The 11,835-nt window shown below is 49.9% G+C and overlaps 2 protein-coding genes across 2 annotated transcripts; one reads left to right on the top strand and one right to left on the bottom strand.

The window, feature by feature from the left end:
* Positions 1–373: 373 nt before the first annotated feature.
* LOC113755547 (probable leucine-rich repeat receptor-like serine/threonine-protein kinase At3g14840) lies at positions 374–3,091 on the bottom strand. Its single transcript, XM_027299522.1, has 12 exons — positions 3,023–3,091; positions 2,824–2,910; positions 2,528–2,699; positions 1,835–1,906; positions 1,648–1,716; positions 1,462–1,533; positions 1,286–1,357; positions 1,082–1,153; positions 899–970; positions 720–791; positions 553–624; positions 374–466 (listed from the first exon to the last, which is right to left on the bottom strand). Exons 2-12 carry the CDS (start codon positions 2,900–2,902, stop codon positions 391–393), a joined length of 900 nt encoding a protein of 299 aa, XP_027155323.1. The 5' UTR covers positions 2,903–2,910; positions 3,023–3,091; the 3' UTR covers positions 374–390.
* Positions 3,092–5,089: 1,998 nt separating this feature from the next.
* On the top strand, positions 5,090–6,073 carry LOC113755546. Its single transcript, XM_027299521.1, has one exon. It carries the CDS (start codon positions 5,090–5,092, stop codon positions 6,071–6,073), a length of 984 nt encoding a protein of 327 aa, XP_027155322.1.
* Positions 6,074–11,835: the final 5,762 nt, after the last annotated feature.

Raw genomic sequence — 11,835 nt, 5'->3', positions numbered from 1 at the left:
CCCAGGAATGATGGTTCAAAAGATAATAATAGATAATTTGAAAATTTTGTAAATTATTTGTTTTAGCACCTCCCAACTATTACTTCTTAGCTAGGACAAACTCTTACACGGAGCAGGTGAAATTCTGAATCTATTTGCCCTCCTGGGTGTCCAATATGCTGTACAAGATGATATACACTACTGCAGTAGAGCTCTTCTCCTTTATGTATCAACTATTGGTGTTCTTTTTGACATAACTTGCAACAGACAAATGCAGGTCAACAGTTTTCTACTATCGGGTTCAATGTGGGTCATTTATTTGCAAATGCAAGCACAATGTATGCACGTTGTGTGGCAGAAGTTGTATAGCAACATCACATATTGAACTTGAGAATAAGGAACTAAATCTACTCACAAGAGTTTCAATTTTTTAAATGAGCCAAGAAACCCTGGTAGCTGCCCAACAATATTGCAACTCCTTAATATCCTATAGAAAAACAAACTCCGCATCAAGTCAGAGCAAAATAATGGGTGTTCTCCCTTGAGAGTGCAACAGAATTTTGTGAGACTCACAGCGTCTTCATATTAGTTGCCGCACTAAGTGGGGGAAAATTTGTGTCATTTCCATTCAAATCACTGATTCTCCTGTTTGTATTAATTCAAAGAGAACAAAACTTCAACAGATTATATTGTTTAAACGCTTACTACTCATAGTGAAAAGTACAAAAACATGAACTCACAGGTCAGTTAATTTTGTCAAGAAAGCGATGCCAGATGGCATTGGCCCACTTAGACCACTAGCCTGTATCACTCTGCCATCACAAGAAATTAGTTGCACAATAATCAACAAAACATGGTGGAAAAGAAGTTGTAAAGAAAATTAAAATGTTGCAATATCAAAAAGGGCTCAAGGTCTCACAGTTTCTCAAGGTTTGTCCAACTCTGAATGAAATTAGGTATACTTCCTAGGAACTGGTTCTCGCCAATGCGACTGTGTTTTCCAAACAAATTCATCAGGAATCAGTATCTAAATTGAAGTCAGAAATATATCAGAATACTCTGATCCACTTGTGAAATGTGAAAGTCAGAAAGAGAAACTCACAAGTCCTTCAAAGTGATCAACCTAGCTAGCGTTCCAGGCAACTCGCCAGTGAAATTGTTTGAGGTTAAATGTCTTACAATGTCAGGGGTTTAGAACAATAAAAAATGAACATTTGTTAGTTCTTGATATCCATTCCAATAAAAGAAAAGCAACATGATTGTCGAACATAAAGCATAACAACTCGATATATTTGAAGGGTCTTACATTTTTTCTATGAGAGTGAGATTCCCAAGCTCTGGAGGAATAGTTCCAGACAACTGATTGAATTCAACAGTTCTATTCACAATTCAAACAAAAAAAAAAAATCAACTTTGATCACACAGTACAGGAAATACAGAGTACATGACGAGGAATGAGAGAAATCAATGACAGATTCTTACAGATTGACTAAGGTGCTGATATTTCCAAGTTCTTTTGGCAATGACCCTGATATACGGTTTCCAAGCAGGGAACTGCAGTGAACAAACCTAGCCACATTTTAGCCCTTACAAAAGGTGGGGTAAAAAAACCTTTTTCACAGGGAAAAAAAAAAGGGACAGGAAAGAAGTGAAAGATGCAAACCATACATGTTGACAAGTTGCATGGAACCCCATTCCCGTGGTATTGTACCATTAAGGTAGTTGCGTGTTAGATCACTACAAAAATTTACATAGTGACAATTTGAGTTAGATAAAGATTTTATCTTTTTTCACGGGTTTGCATTCTTTTCTTTAAGATTTTAATCCACAGTAATATAAGGGCAGCCATATTCACATTTCTCGGAGATACGGGAGCTTGATCAATTCTGGCGGCAACGATCCCGGAAGATTCTGAGCTTTGAGTATTCTGCATTTTGGAAAAGATAGTCATTAATTGAAGTGAATTACGTAACAGAACATACAGCAGAGGAGTTTATAGTTTATAGTATCTTCATGGAATTTGACACTTTGTTTGCGAAATTTCTTCATATATAGAGAACTGTCCGTACTATTAGTGATTAGTTTTCCTGCTAAATGACTCCGTTTGGATTTGGGGAGTTATTTTTTAACTGGATTTTTTTTTCTAAGTTTAACAGAACTAGTTCTGCAGGACATCTCGATCGTTTAGTTGGTTTCTTTTATATACATATACATACAAACATATATATATACATACATACAAACATATATATATATGTGTGTGTGTGTGTGTGTGTGTGTGTGTGGTATAGAACTAGGTGGTACGTATATAACTTTTTTAAAAAAAAATTTTTGCCCGGAGCTGAACATATGGACTTTAGCTCCAAAATGCTGTAAAATCACATAATTCTGCAAAATTTATCAGGCCAGTCAGCGAAGACAAAATCATCTTCACATCAGAAACCAAAACAAACCAGTGTTCAAATCTGAAATAAAAATACAACCAATGAAGACGTATCAGCACTTCAACAGAGGATTAATGATTTGAGTACGAGAGAATAAACTTTACATGCTGACAACATGGCAAACTGTGTGATTGAAGAAGGAACAATCACAAGTAACCGCATTCTGAGTTTCTATGGGATTAGGAGTACTCCAGTTTTGCTGTCCACTGCATGGATCCACACTGAAATTCCAGTCCGTCTTCCTTAATGTCCCAGCAATTTGCTGCAAAGCTCTCACTACGAGAAACAAACAAACAGAAACAGAAAATAACCATTAAGGATTCTGCTTTTATCTTTTCCCATGCCCAGAGAAGAAAAAAAATCTTTTGTCCTTAGACTGAATATGGTACTGTATAAGCACCTTCATCAGGAGGAAGAGTGGCTCCAGAAGCAAGGAGAACTGCTAAAGCAAGGAGAAATGCTACCCGGGCGAAGAACATGTTCAGAGCTGTTTAAGGGAAAGAGATAAGACTATTGATTATGTAATACCAAAGAAGAGATAACTGATGATCAAGAAATAAGGACGGTGATTGAGAATTTCATGGACACCATGGAGATACCAATTTATCTTGGAGCTTGACAGTGAAAGCGTGGACTTGGGACTCGTATACCTCAGAAATGATGAAAGCAGAATTACATGCATGATTCTTTGAAATAGAAAATTTTTTTTTTTAAAAAAAATGAAAGCACATATATGACCTTTCTTTATAAATTGTGAGGTTGTTCATCATCGATCAGATATTTTATTGGATCGTCAGTTAGGGTTAATTTCAGAAACCTGCCCCGAGATTCATCCTAATATCACCTGGTACTTTCAAAAATCTTAATTACCTCTCCTATCAATTAATATGATGTGATTAGATGCCCCAATTAGAGACGTTGAAATGACAGGAAGGTTACCCCCAATGTTTTCCTACTTTTTTAAGTAGCAAAAGGTTGGGAAAAGATTTTTAAAAAAATCTATAAGCAAAAATATCTAAAAACAAATAACAAGAATGCTATCTAAAATATTTTTCTCCCTCTTTGTTGCAAAAATCTTTACTTTTAATGCTCGTCCTTGCCACAACCGATTCAAAAATCTTTGCTTCTAATGTTCGTCATTGCCACAACTGATCTCCTAAAATTTTTATTCTAATTTCCCTTTTTGCGGCAAAATTTTTGTGTTTCTTTACTACGAAATCTTTACTCTTAAATTTCCTCCTTGTTGCGACAAATCTCTTGAAATTTTTGTCTTTTTATAATGTTTAATTTCCTCGTTGTTCCTCCTTATTGCACTTGCACCTTCTCATATTCTAAATTTAATATTCCATCTTATTTGTCTTTTTTGTCATATTTTAAAATTCATAAATCAATTTGCACAAGGATAAAAGTGGAAGGATAATATAATCTCTCTCCTCCAATGCATTTTTTAAGATTACTTTTATACATAAAGGGCGATGCAGAGGCCCCGTCCTGGGCCTGTACACGTGGCAGCCCAGGGCGATCCGAGTTGGGCTTGGACCCCGGGCCCATGGGGAACCAGCCCAGGTCACGCGGCGGCTAGGGCTCCGTGCGGCTCCCGAGAGCTACCCCGCAGAGGGCGGGAAGAATCCCCCTCAGCGCGGGATTGGGAGCTATCCAGGGCAAGTCCCGAAGCGTACGGAGGTCGGACTCCTAAGAAGGTATAAGTAGTAACGCACAATGACTGCGCAAGGTACGCTCACCATTGGCAACTCACTCCCGACTGCTTTACTGCTAGTACACTCTCCACTCACCGGAAAACTAACTTGACCGTCGGACCGCCCTCGGGGACTACCTCGGGGCCCCTGTTAGTTCACTCTCTCGTTTTTCTTTCAGGCTTAGGACGCGCTCTTTCCATCAGCTCGCCGAGCTCATCAGTTTAGCTCGGTCCGGGGAAGTTCCGTGCTTTTTCAATTGGCACCGTCTGTGGGAACCGAAGGTACGAGTATTTGCGTTGATGGCGAGAACGCGTTCCAAGCGAACCGGGAATAACACTGACCCCGGAGCCGGTGAGGGGTCCCGGCGAATGGAGACCGAGGCGGCCCGAGGCGCCGGGGGCTTGGCCCTTTCAGGGGAACGAAAACAGCAGATCTATCAGTTTGTAACCGAGAACCTCCCCATGCGGGAAGACATAATCCGGCAGGCGAAGGAGGGGGGTGAGGCCGGGGGTGTGCAGACCTCTAAGACGAAGGGGAAGGAGAAAGAGTCGCTCCCCATTCCCCTCGGAGAACGAGTCACGGGACCAGCCCCCCAGGAGGAAACGACCGCGGACTCCTCCTAGGCCGCGAGCCTCGGTGGTCGGGGACAGTGAGAGATATTCTCGCGACCGGTCCGCTGGGGGCCGACCGAGGAATCCCTCCTCGTGGAAGCTTGGGCGGAACGAGCCGGAGCGCTCCCCCGCCCGATCTATCAAGAGCCGGCTGCGGGACCCTCCCCAATGGCAGCCCGTCCGGGACGAGCTCGAGCAGATCCTGCGTCCGCAACTATACGAGGACAACTACGCAGCCTCGCCCTTCACCTGAGAGATAGAGGACTACCCGTTACCTCGGAGGTTTAAAATCTCGAACATCGAACTGTACGATGGTTCGACTGACCCGGAAGACCACCTCTCGGTCTTCCTGACGCACATGCGTCTAAAAACCGCCGCGGATGCACTCCGTTGCAAGACCTTCCCCATGTTTCTGAAGGATAAGGCCCGGCTCTGGTTCCAGGGCCTGGCACCGGGGTCTATCCGGAGTTTCACCGAGCTGGCCAGACAGTTCGCCGCCCAGTTCGTCTCTTTGAAGACTTACTCGAAAAACGCGGCTCACCTGATGGCCATCAAGCAAAAGCCGGACGAGTCCCTGAAGAATTTCATGACTCGCTTCAACACAGAAAGCCTGCAGATCAGGGACAAAGATGAAAAGGTGGTCATGGTTGGCTTCATGAACGGGCTAAGGGTAGAGGAACTCTACTACAAGCTTGCCGAACAGCCCCCCAAAAATCTGGAAGAGCTCTTGACCCGGGCTCACGCCGCCGCCAACGCAGAGGAGGCCGCCCGCCTGAAGCGAGAGTCAGATCGGGAACTCGGAGATCGGAGAGGACGGGGAAACCCCCCAGAAACCAAGGACGGCCAAGACAGGAAGAACGTCTTCGATCGCCTCTCTAAGGATAAAGCCCCCGCTCAACCGCCACTCCCGAAAAAAGGGTATACACCCCTGACTCGGCCAAGGGCACAGATCCTGGCTGTGATGGAGGCAGAGGGTCTAGGAGGACGGCCGCGCAAGATGGGGACGCCCCGGAATAAAAGGAACCAGGACCGGTACTGTGCCTTCCACCGGGATGTAGGGCACGACACGGAGGGATGTTGGGCCTTGCAGAAGGAGATTGAACACCTAATCCAGCGTGGTTTCTTGGGGCGGTTTGTGCAGCCAGGTCGGCCGGACCAGGAGCGCAGACGTGCCTACCGCGAAGAGAGGGGTGAAGGCTACCGCCGAGACGGCCTTGAGCGGCGTGACGCGGCCCGAGGCCACTCCCCCGACCAGGGCACTCAGAACTTGGTAGGGGTTATAAACACCATAGCTTGGGGTCCTACGGGAGGAGACAGCCATACAGCCCGGAAGAACAGGTGACCTCCCCCAGACGGAGATGATTCACTGAAGCGTCTGCGCATGGACGAGGAGATCACCTTCGGACCGAGGGACGCGGTTCCCTTGGCATCCGGAAATCATGAGGCCATCGTAATAGACGTTGTTACCAATAATTACCGGGTGAAGAAAGTATACGTCGATCAGGGAAGTGCAGTGGACATCCTGTTTTACAGGGTGTTGAAAGAGCTCGGCCTGGAGGACGGACAGCTAACCCCTGTTCGGACACCTCTAGTAGGCTTTACCGGACCGCCCATCAATCCGGAGGGGATGATCACCCTGATGGTCACGGTAGGTCAGGCACCCAGATGCCGGACCATCCCTGTCAACTTCGTGGTGGTCAAGCAGCCATTCTCGTACAACATATTCCTAGGTCGGTCCGCTTTGAATGCCCTCCGAGCGATTCCCTCATCGCTCCACCTCAGCGTCAAATTCCCCACCCCAGGAGGAATTGCCGAGGTGCATGGAGATCCGGAGGTGGCCCGAGCTTGTTACCTAGCCATGCTCCGGAGACACGAGAAGGTGGTCGCTCAGACGACCAGTTTGGAGCCTTACATCCCGGGGGAGGAGGATCGGCAGCTGGGCACTCAGGATGAGATCGAGGAGTTCCCATTGAAGGAGGACAGACCTGACCAGATAATCCGCATCGGTGTGTCGCTATCGCCCAAAGAGAAGGATGACCTGAAGGCCCTCCTAAGGGAGTACGCCCAGGTTTTCGCTTGGACGGTAGAGGACATGCCTTGGATTCCGACTGACCTGACCGTCCACCACCTCAACATAAACCCCCGCTCTAAGCCAGTGAAACAGAAAAAGAGGAATTTCGCTCCAGAGAGAAATGAGGCGATCAGGAAGGAGGTCGGAAAGCTGCTGGAATCCAAAATCATCATGGAGGTCTACTACCCCACCTGGCTAGCCAACCCTGTTCTAGTAAAGAAGGAGGACCAGTCCTGGAGGATGTGCGTTGACTTTGCAGATCTCAATAAGGCCTGCCCGAAAGACTGCTTCCCCTTGCCGAGGATCGACAGGTCCGTAGATGCTACTGTTGGTTTTGACGTTTTGTGTTTCCTGGATGCCTTTAAGGGATACCACCAGATAGAGATGGCCGAGGAGGATCGGGAAAAGACTTCGTTCATCACCGAGGAAGGGACCTACTGCTACCGGACGATGCCATTCGGGTTAAAGAACGCTGGAGCTACTTACCAGCGCTTGGTCAACAAATTATTTCAGAACCAGATCGGCAGGAACATGGAGGTCTACGTGGACGACATGATCGTCAAGAGCCGAGCAGGATCACAGCTCGTCCCCGACTTGAGGGAGATCCTGAACATCCTCTGGGAAAGCCGGATGCGGTTGAACCCGAAGAAGTGCACCTTCGGAGTTAGGTCGGGCCGGTTCCTCGGTTTCTTGGTCTCCCGAGAAGGGATCGGGGCCAACCCCGAAAAACTCCAGGCCATCATGGACATGGCCACTCCACGGAATGTGAAAGAGGTCCAGCGACTCACGGGAAGGATGGCCGCCCTGAATAGGTTCCTCTCATGGTCCGCGGTAAGGGGGCTCCCCTTCTTCCGAATCCTAAAAGCGCCTAAGGACTTTTAGTGGACCGAGAAGTGCCAGAAGGCCTTCACCGACTTGAAGGCGTATCTGGCCGAGCTGCCCACCCTGACCGCCCCAGAGCAGGGAGAAACCTTGTTCCTGTACTTGTCCACTTGCAACGAGGCCGTCAGCGCGGTTTTGGTGCGGGAAGATAGGGGGGCTCAGAGGCCAATATATTATGTTAGCCGCGCCTTACAAGGTATGGAAACGCGGTATACGCCGGCAGAGAAACTGGTCCTCGCCCTGGTACATGCTGCCCGGAAGCTCCGACCATACTTCCAGGCCCACAGCATTGTGGTCAGGACCGATCAGCCCTTGCGACAGATACTCACAAAACTTGAGGTTTCGGGTATGATGACTAAGTGGGCCGTCGAGCTCGCCGAGCACGACATCGGCTACCAGCCCCGCACCGCTATCAAAGCCCAGGCCCTAGCGGACTTCCTCGCCGAAGGAGTCAGTCTGTCCACAATTGAGCCGAGCTCCCTGCCCGAGGAGGCCCGGCCGGAAGAGCCTTGGGTACTGTTCGTGGACGGGGCCTCAAACAAGGAGGGAAGCGGAGCTGGCCTGCTACTCACCTCGCCTACAGGGGAAGAGCTGACCTACGCGCTCAGGTTCGACTTCCCGGCATCCAATAACGAGGCCGAGTATAAGGCCCTATTGACAGGGCTGCGGATAGCCCACCAGATGGGTGTAACCGCGATCAAGGTCAGGAGTGATTCTTAGCTCGTAGTCAACCAAGTCCGCGGGGAGTACGAAACTAAGGAAGACGTCATGAAGAGATACTTGGCCAAGGTACGAGAGGCGAGAGCCCTGTTTGACATTTTCGAGATCGAGCGGGTGCCGAGGTCACAGAACAAGCGGGCGGACGCCCTGTCAAAATTGGCATCCTCCTCGTTTGCCCACCTTTGCAAGGAGGTCCTAGTCGAGGTGGTCAAGCAAAAAGCGTTGATCAGGTTCAGGTCCTGGCCATAGATAGCCCGGCCTCATGGATGACCCCCATCGCAGATTTCCTCAGCTCGGGAAACCTCCTCGCAAACAAAATCGAAGCCCGCCGACTCCAACTCAGAGCTGCTAAGTACACCTACGCCGAGGGGACCCTCTATAGGAGGTCTTATTCATCCCCCTGGCTAAAGTGCGTAACTCCTGAAGAGGGCGATTACGTCCTCCGTGAAGTCCACGAAGGATTATGCGCGGTGCATGTGGGGTCCCGGGTACTGGCCAAAAAGTGCCTTCTCCTGGTCTACTATTGGCCCTCGGTTTTCCAAGATGCGGCGGCTCTGGTTCAGAAATGCCGAGCATGTCAGGTGCACGCCCCGCTGCGCCACCAACCCACTCGGGAGATGGTCCCCATCCACGGTCCTTGGCCCTTTGCCCAGTGGGGGATAGACCTCCTGGGTCCCTTCACCCGAGCTCTGGGCAGGTACGAACACCTCGTGGTGGCCATCGACTATTTCACGAAGTGGATGGAGGCCGAGCCACTGGCCACTATCTCCGGAAGGGCAATTCAGAAGTTCTTTTGGAAAAATATAGTCTGCCGCTTCGGGATCCCGCATGTATTGATATCCGACAACGGGCGACAGTTTGCTGAAAATCTCTTCAAAAGCTGGTGCGCCAAGCTGGGGATTAGCCAGCACTTCACCTCGGTCGGACACCCCCAGGCCAACGGTCAGGTGGAGAATGTTAACCGAACCATTCTGCAGGGGTTAAAGATCAGGTTGGAACTAGCCCAGTTTAACTGGTTAGAAGAACTACCTAGCGTCCTTTGGGCCTACCGCACTACACCGAGGACGGCCACCCACGAGACCCCGTTTTCCCTGACTTACGGGGCGGAGGCGGTGGTGCCCGCGGAGGTCAGCCTCCCATCGCCCCGAACACAAAACTTCGTTGCGACAGCCAACGAGGAAGAGCTGAGGTGCAACTTGGACCTGCTGGAGGCCAAGCGGGGAGAGACGGCGATACGAATGGCTAAGTACAAAAGCCAGCTCGCCCGTTACCACAACGCGAGGGTACGGAGTACGCAGTACCAGCCTGGAGACCTCGTCCTGAGAAGGAACTCAATCAGCCGAATTCATAGCACCAACAAGCTTGATCCAAATTGGGAAGGGCCGTACAAGGTCTTAGAGACAAGCCCGGCTGGGTACTGTAAGCTTGCAAAATTAGACGGAGTAGAGGTACCCCGCACTTGGCACTTCTCGAATTTGCGGTTATTCGTAGGATAGGTTTGTCCAGGGTGTCTTATTGTATTCTTTGAAATTTTAGTACCATTTCATCATTAAATAAATGCTCAGTTTCCTTGTTTTAGATCCCTTCTCACTATCAATTTCGTTTAACCTTTCACCTCTACACTAGCACACTCAGATCAAGCTAAGTGTCCTAGCGAGGGGGTTGGGGGTGAGAAATCGTAACGGGTGAAAGGCTTTTTCAAGTTTGAGGAATCGACGCTCGACCCGGGAGGTCAGCATGATTACTTTTGAAAATGTTTGGGCGTTCGACCCAGGAGGTCGGCGACCAGGGGACAAGTCGAAATAATGAGTCGACGGAAGGCCTTCAAGGTCTGGGACGTGATGCTCGACCCAAGGGGTCGGCAGGACCGCCTCTGGAACTTTACCGCTCGACCCAGGAGGTCGACGCAACTCAAAAACCTTGGGGCTCGATGCTCGACCCAAGAGGCCGGCACGCCGTTCCATTAAATCGGGTTTGACGTTCGACCCTGGAGGTTGGCGTAGCTTGAAGCCTAGGTGTTTTGTGTTCGGCCCTGGAGGTCGGCGCATCACTCCGGTTTTTTGGAATTCTACTGCCAAATCAGCCTGATGGCTTGATGGTTTGGTGTCCCTGACAACTTAGCTGTTAGCTTAAAGGGCGTTAGATGCTCGACCCAAGAGGTCGGCACGCCGCCTTGAAGGATCTATTTGGCGCTCGATCCGGGAGGTCGGTGTTCCTTTTCGGTCACTAGAGTTTGCCGTTAGCAGGGAATGGAAAGACAAATCAGACAGTTTCATTTAAAAACTTCATCTCATATATACATTCAGACCCTATCTATTACAAGGCTTACCGAGCTATACAAGGAAAGGGGAACCTAGCTATGCCTTCTTCTTGCTGGCGATCTGCTCAAGGAGGAAGTTGAAGGTACACCTTAAGCATGTTGAGAGGTGGGAGCCGAAGGTACACCTTAAGCATGTTGGGGGGGCGTGTGGAGAAGGCTGTTAAAAAGGATCTGTGGAGATCTTGAGCTGCGGGGCATGGTCACATCCTTATAAGAGGATGGAAAGGGTTTCTGGAGTGACCGCTGCCCTAAGCCACAGGCTCCTTTCCGGAAGCCCTGCCAGGAGTCTCCTCCTCCTCCAGAGGAAGCTCCGCCAGCTCGGCCCCCACGTCGCTCCTTCCCATCAGGTCCTTCAGGGCATGCCCCTTGCGGTACCCATCGAAGAGCCAGTCCAACTTCTCCTCGACCGCAGGATTGTAGTCCTTGAAATCCGCCAAGTTGAAGCCGGGTGGGTTGAGGCTCTTCACCTTGTCCAGGGCCCGCGTGGCGCCGACCTGGAGGATGGGCTGGTTGAGGAGGGCCACGTCCTCGGCGAACTGATCGGAAGAGATGAAGTCTCGGACAGCCTTCTCGCGTTCCCGGCTGACGGTGCCGGAGAGCTCAATGGCGTGCTCCTCCCTCAGTTTCGCCACGCCCTTCTTCTCTTGGTCCAGCTCGGACCGGGTGGAGGCGAGCTGGACCTGGGACCCCTCCAGCTCCTTCTCAGCCTTGCCCAGTTTGGCCTTAAGGGAGTCTACCTCCTTAAGGGCCTTGGTGAGCTTCTGCTCGGTCTCCCGATTCTTCTTTTGCATCTTCTCCAAGTCGGGAGACAGCTCGGAGAAGCGGGTCACCAGGGCAGTACCGGCGGCGTTGGCCTAAAGAAATGAAAGTAAGAGTTAGCATATTACGAACCCCATTCAGAGAAAGAACAGGGACCCAAGGGGCCTAAAAGGGAGAGGGCTTACTTGGGCCTGGGCGGTGTAGTACATGTCCTGGAGCTCGGACGGGCTGGCCAGCTCCATCCACTTTTTGTCGCGTGGAAGGACTGAGCCCGTGACCAGCTCGCGAGCCACCCCGGGGAATTGGGCTCGGTCATTGATGGAGAGCTCCCAGGACGGGCAGAAGTGCCGGG

The sequence above is a fragment of the Coffea eugenioides genome, unplaced genomic scaffold (assembly GCF_003713205.1).
Source record: "Coffea eugenioides isolate CCC68of unplaced genomic scaffold, Ceug_1.0 ScVebR1_1561;HRSCAF=2431, whole genome shotgun sequence".
Taxonomy (NCBI): Eukaryota; Viridiplantae; Streptophyta; class Magnoliopsida; order Gentianales; family Rubiaceae; genus Coffea; species Coffea eugenioides.
This window is presented reverse-complemented; position numbering and strand designations above follow the sequence as displayed.

Excerpts from the sequence above, each read along its gene's own strand:
- LOC113755547 (XM_027299522.1), bottom strand. The coding sequence starts at position 2,902 with ATGTTCTTCGCCCGGGTAGCATTTCTCCTTGCTTTAGCAGTTCTCCTT. Across the intron at positions 1,717-1,834 it reads CTCCCGTATCTCCGAGAAAT|TGATCTAACACGCAACTACC; the intron begins GTGAATATGGCT and ends AAATTTTTGTAG. Across the intron at positions 1,358-1,461 it reads ATCAGCACCTTAGTCAATCT|AACTGTTGAATTCAATCAGT; the intron begins GTAAGAATCTGT and ends AATTGTGAATAG.
- LOC113755546 (XM_027299521.1), top strand. The coding sequence starts at position 5,090 with ATGCGTCTAAAAACCGCCGCGGATGCACTCCGTTGCAAGACCTTCCCC.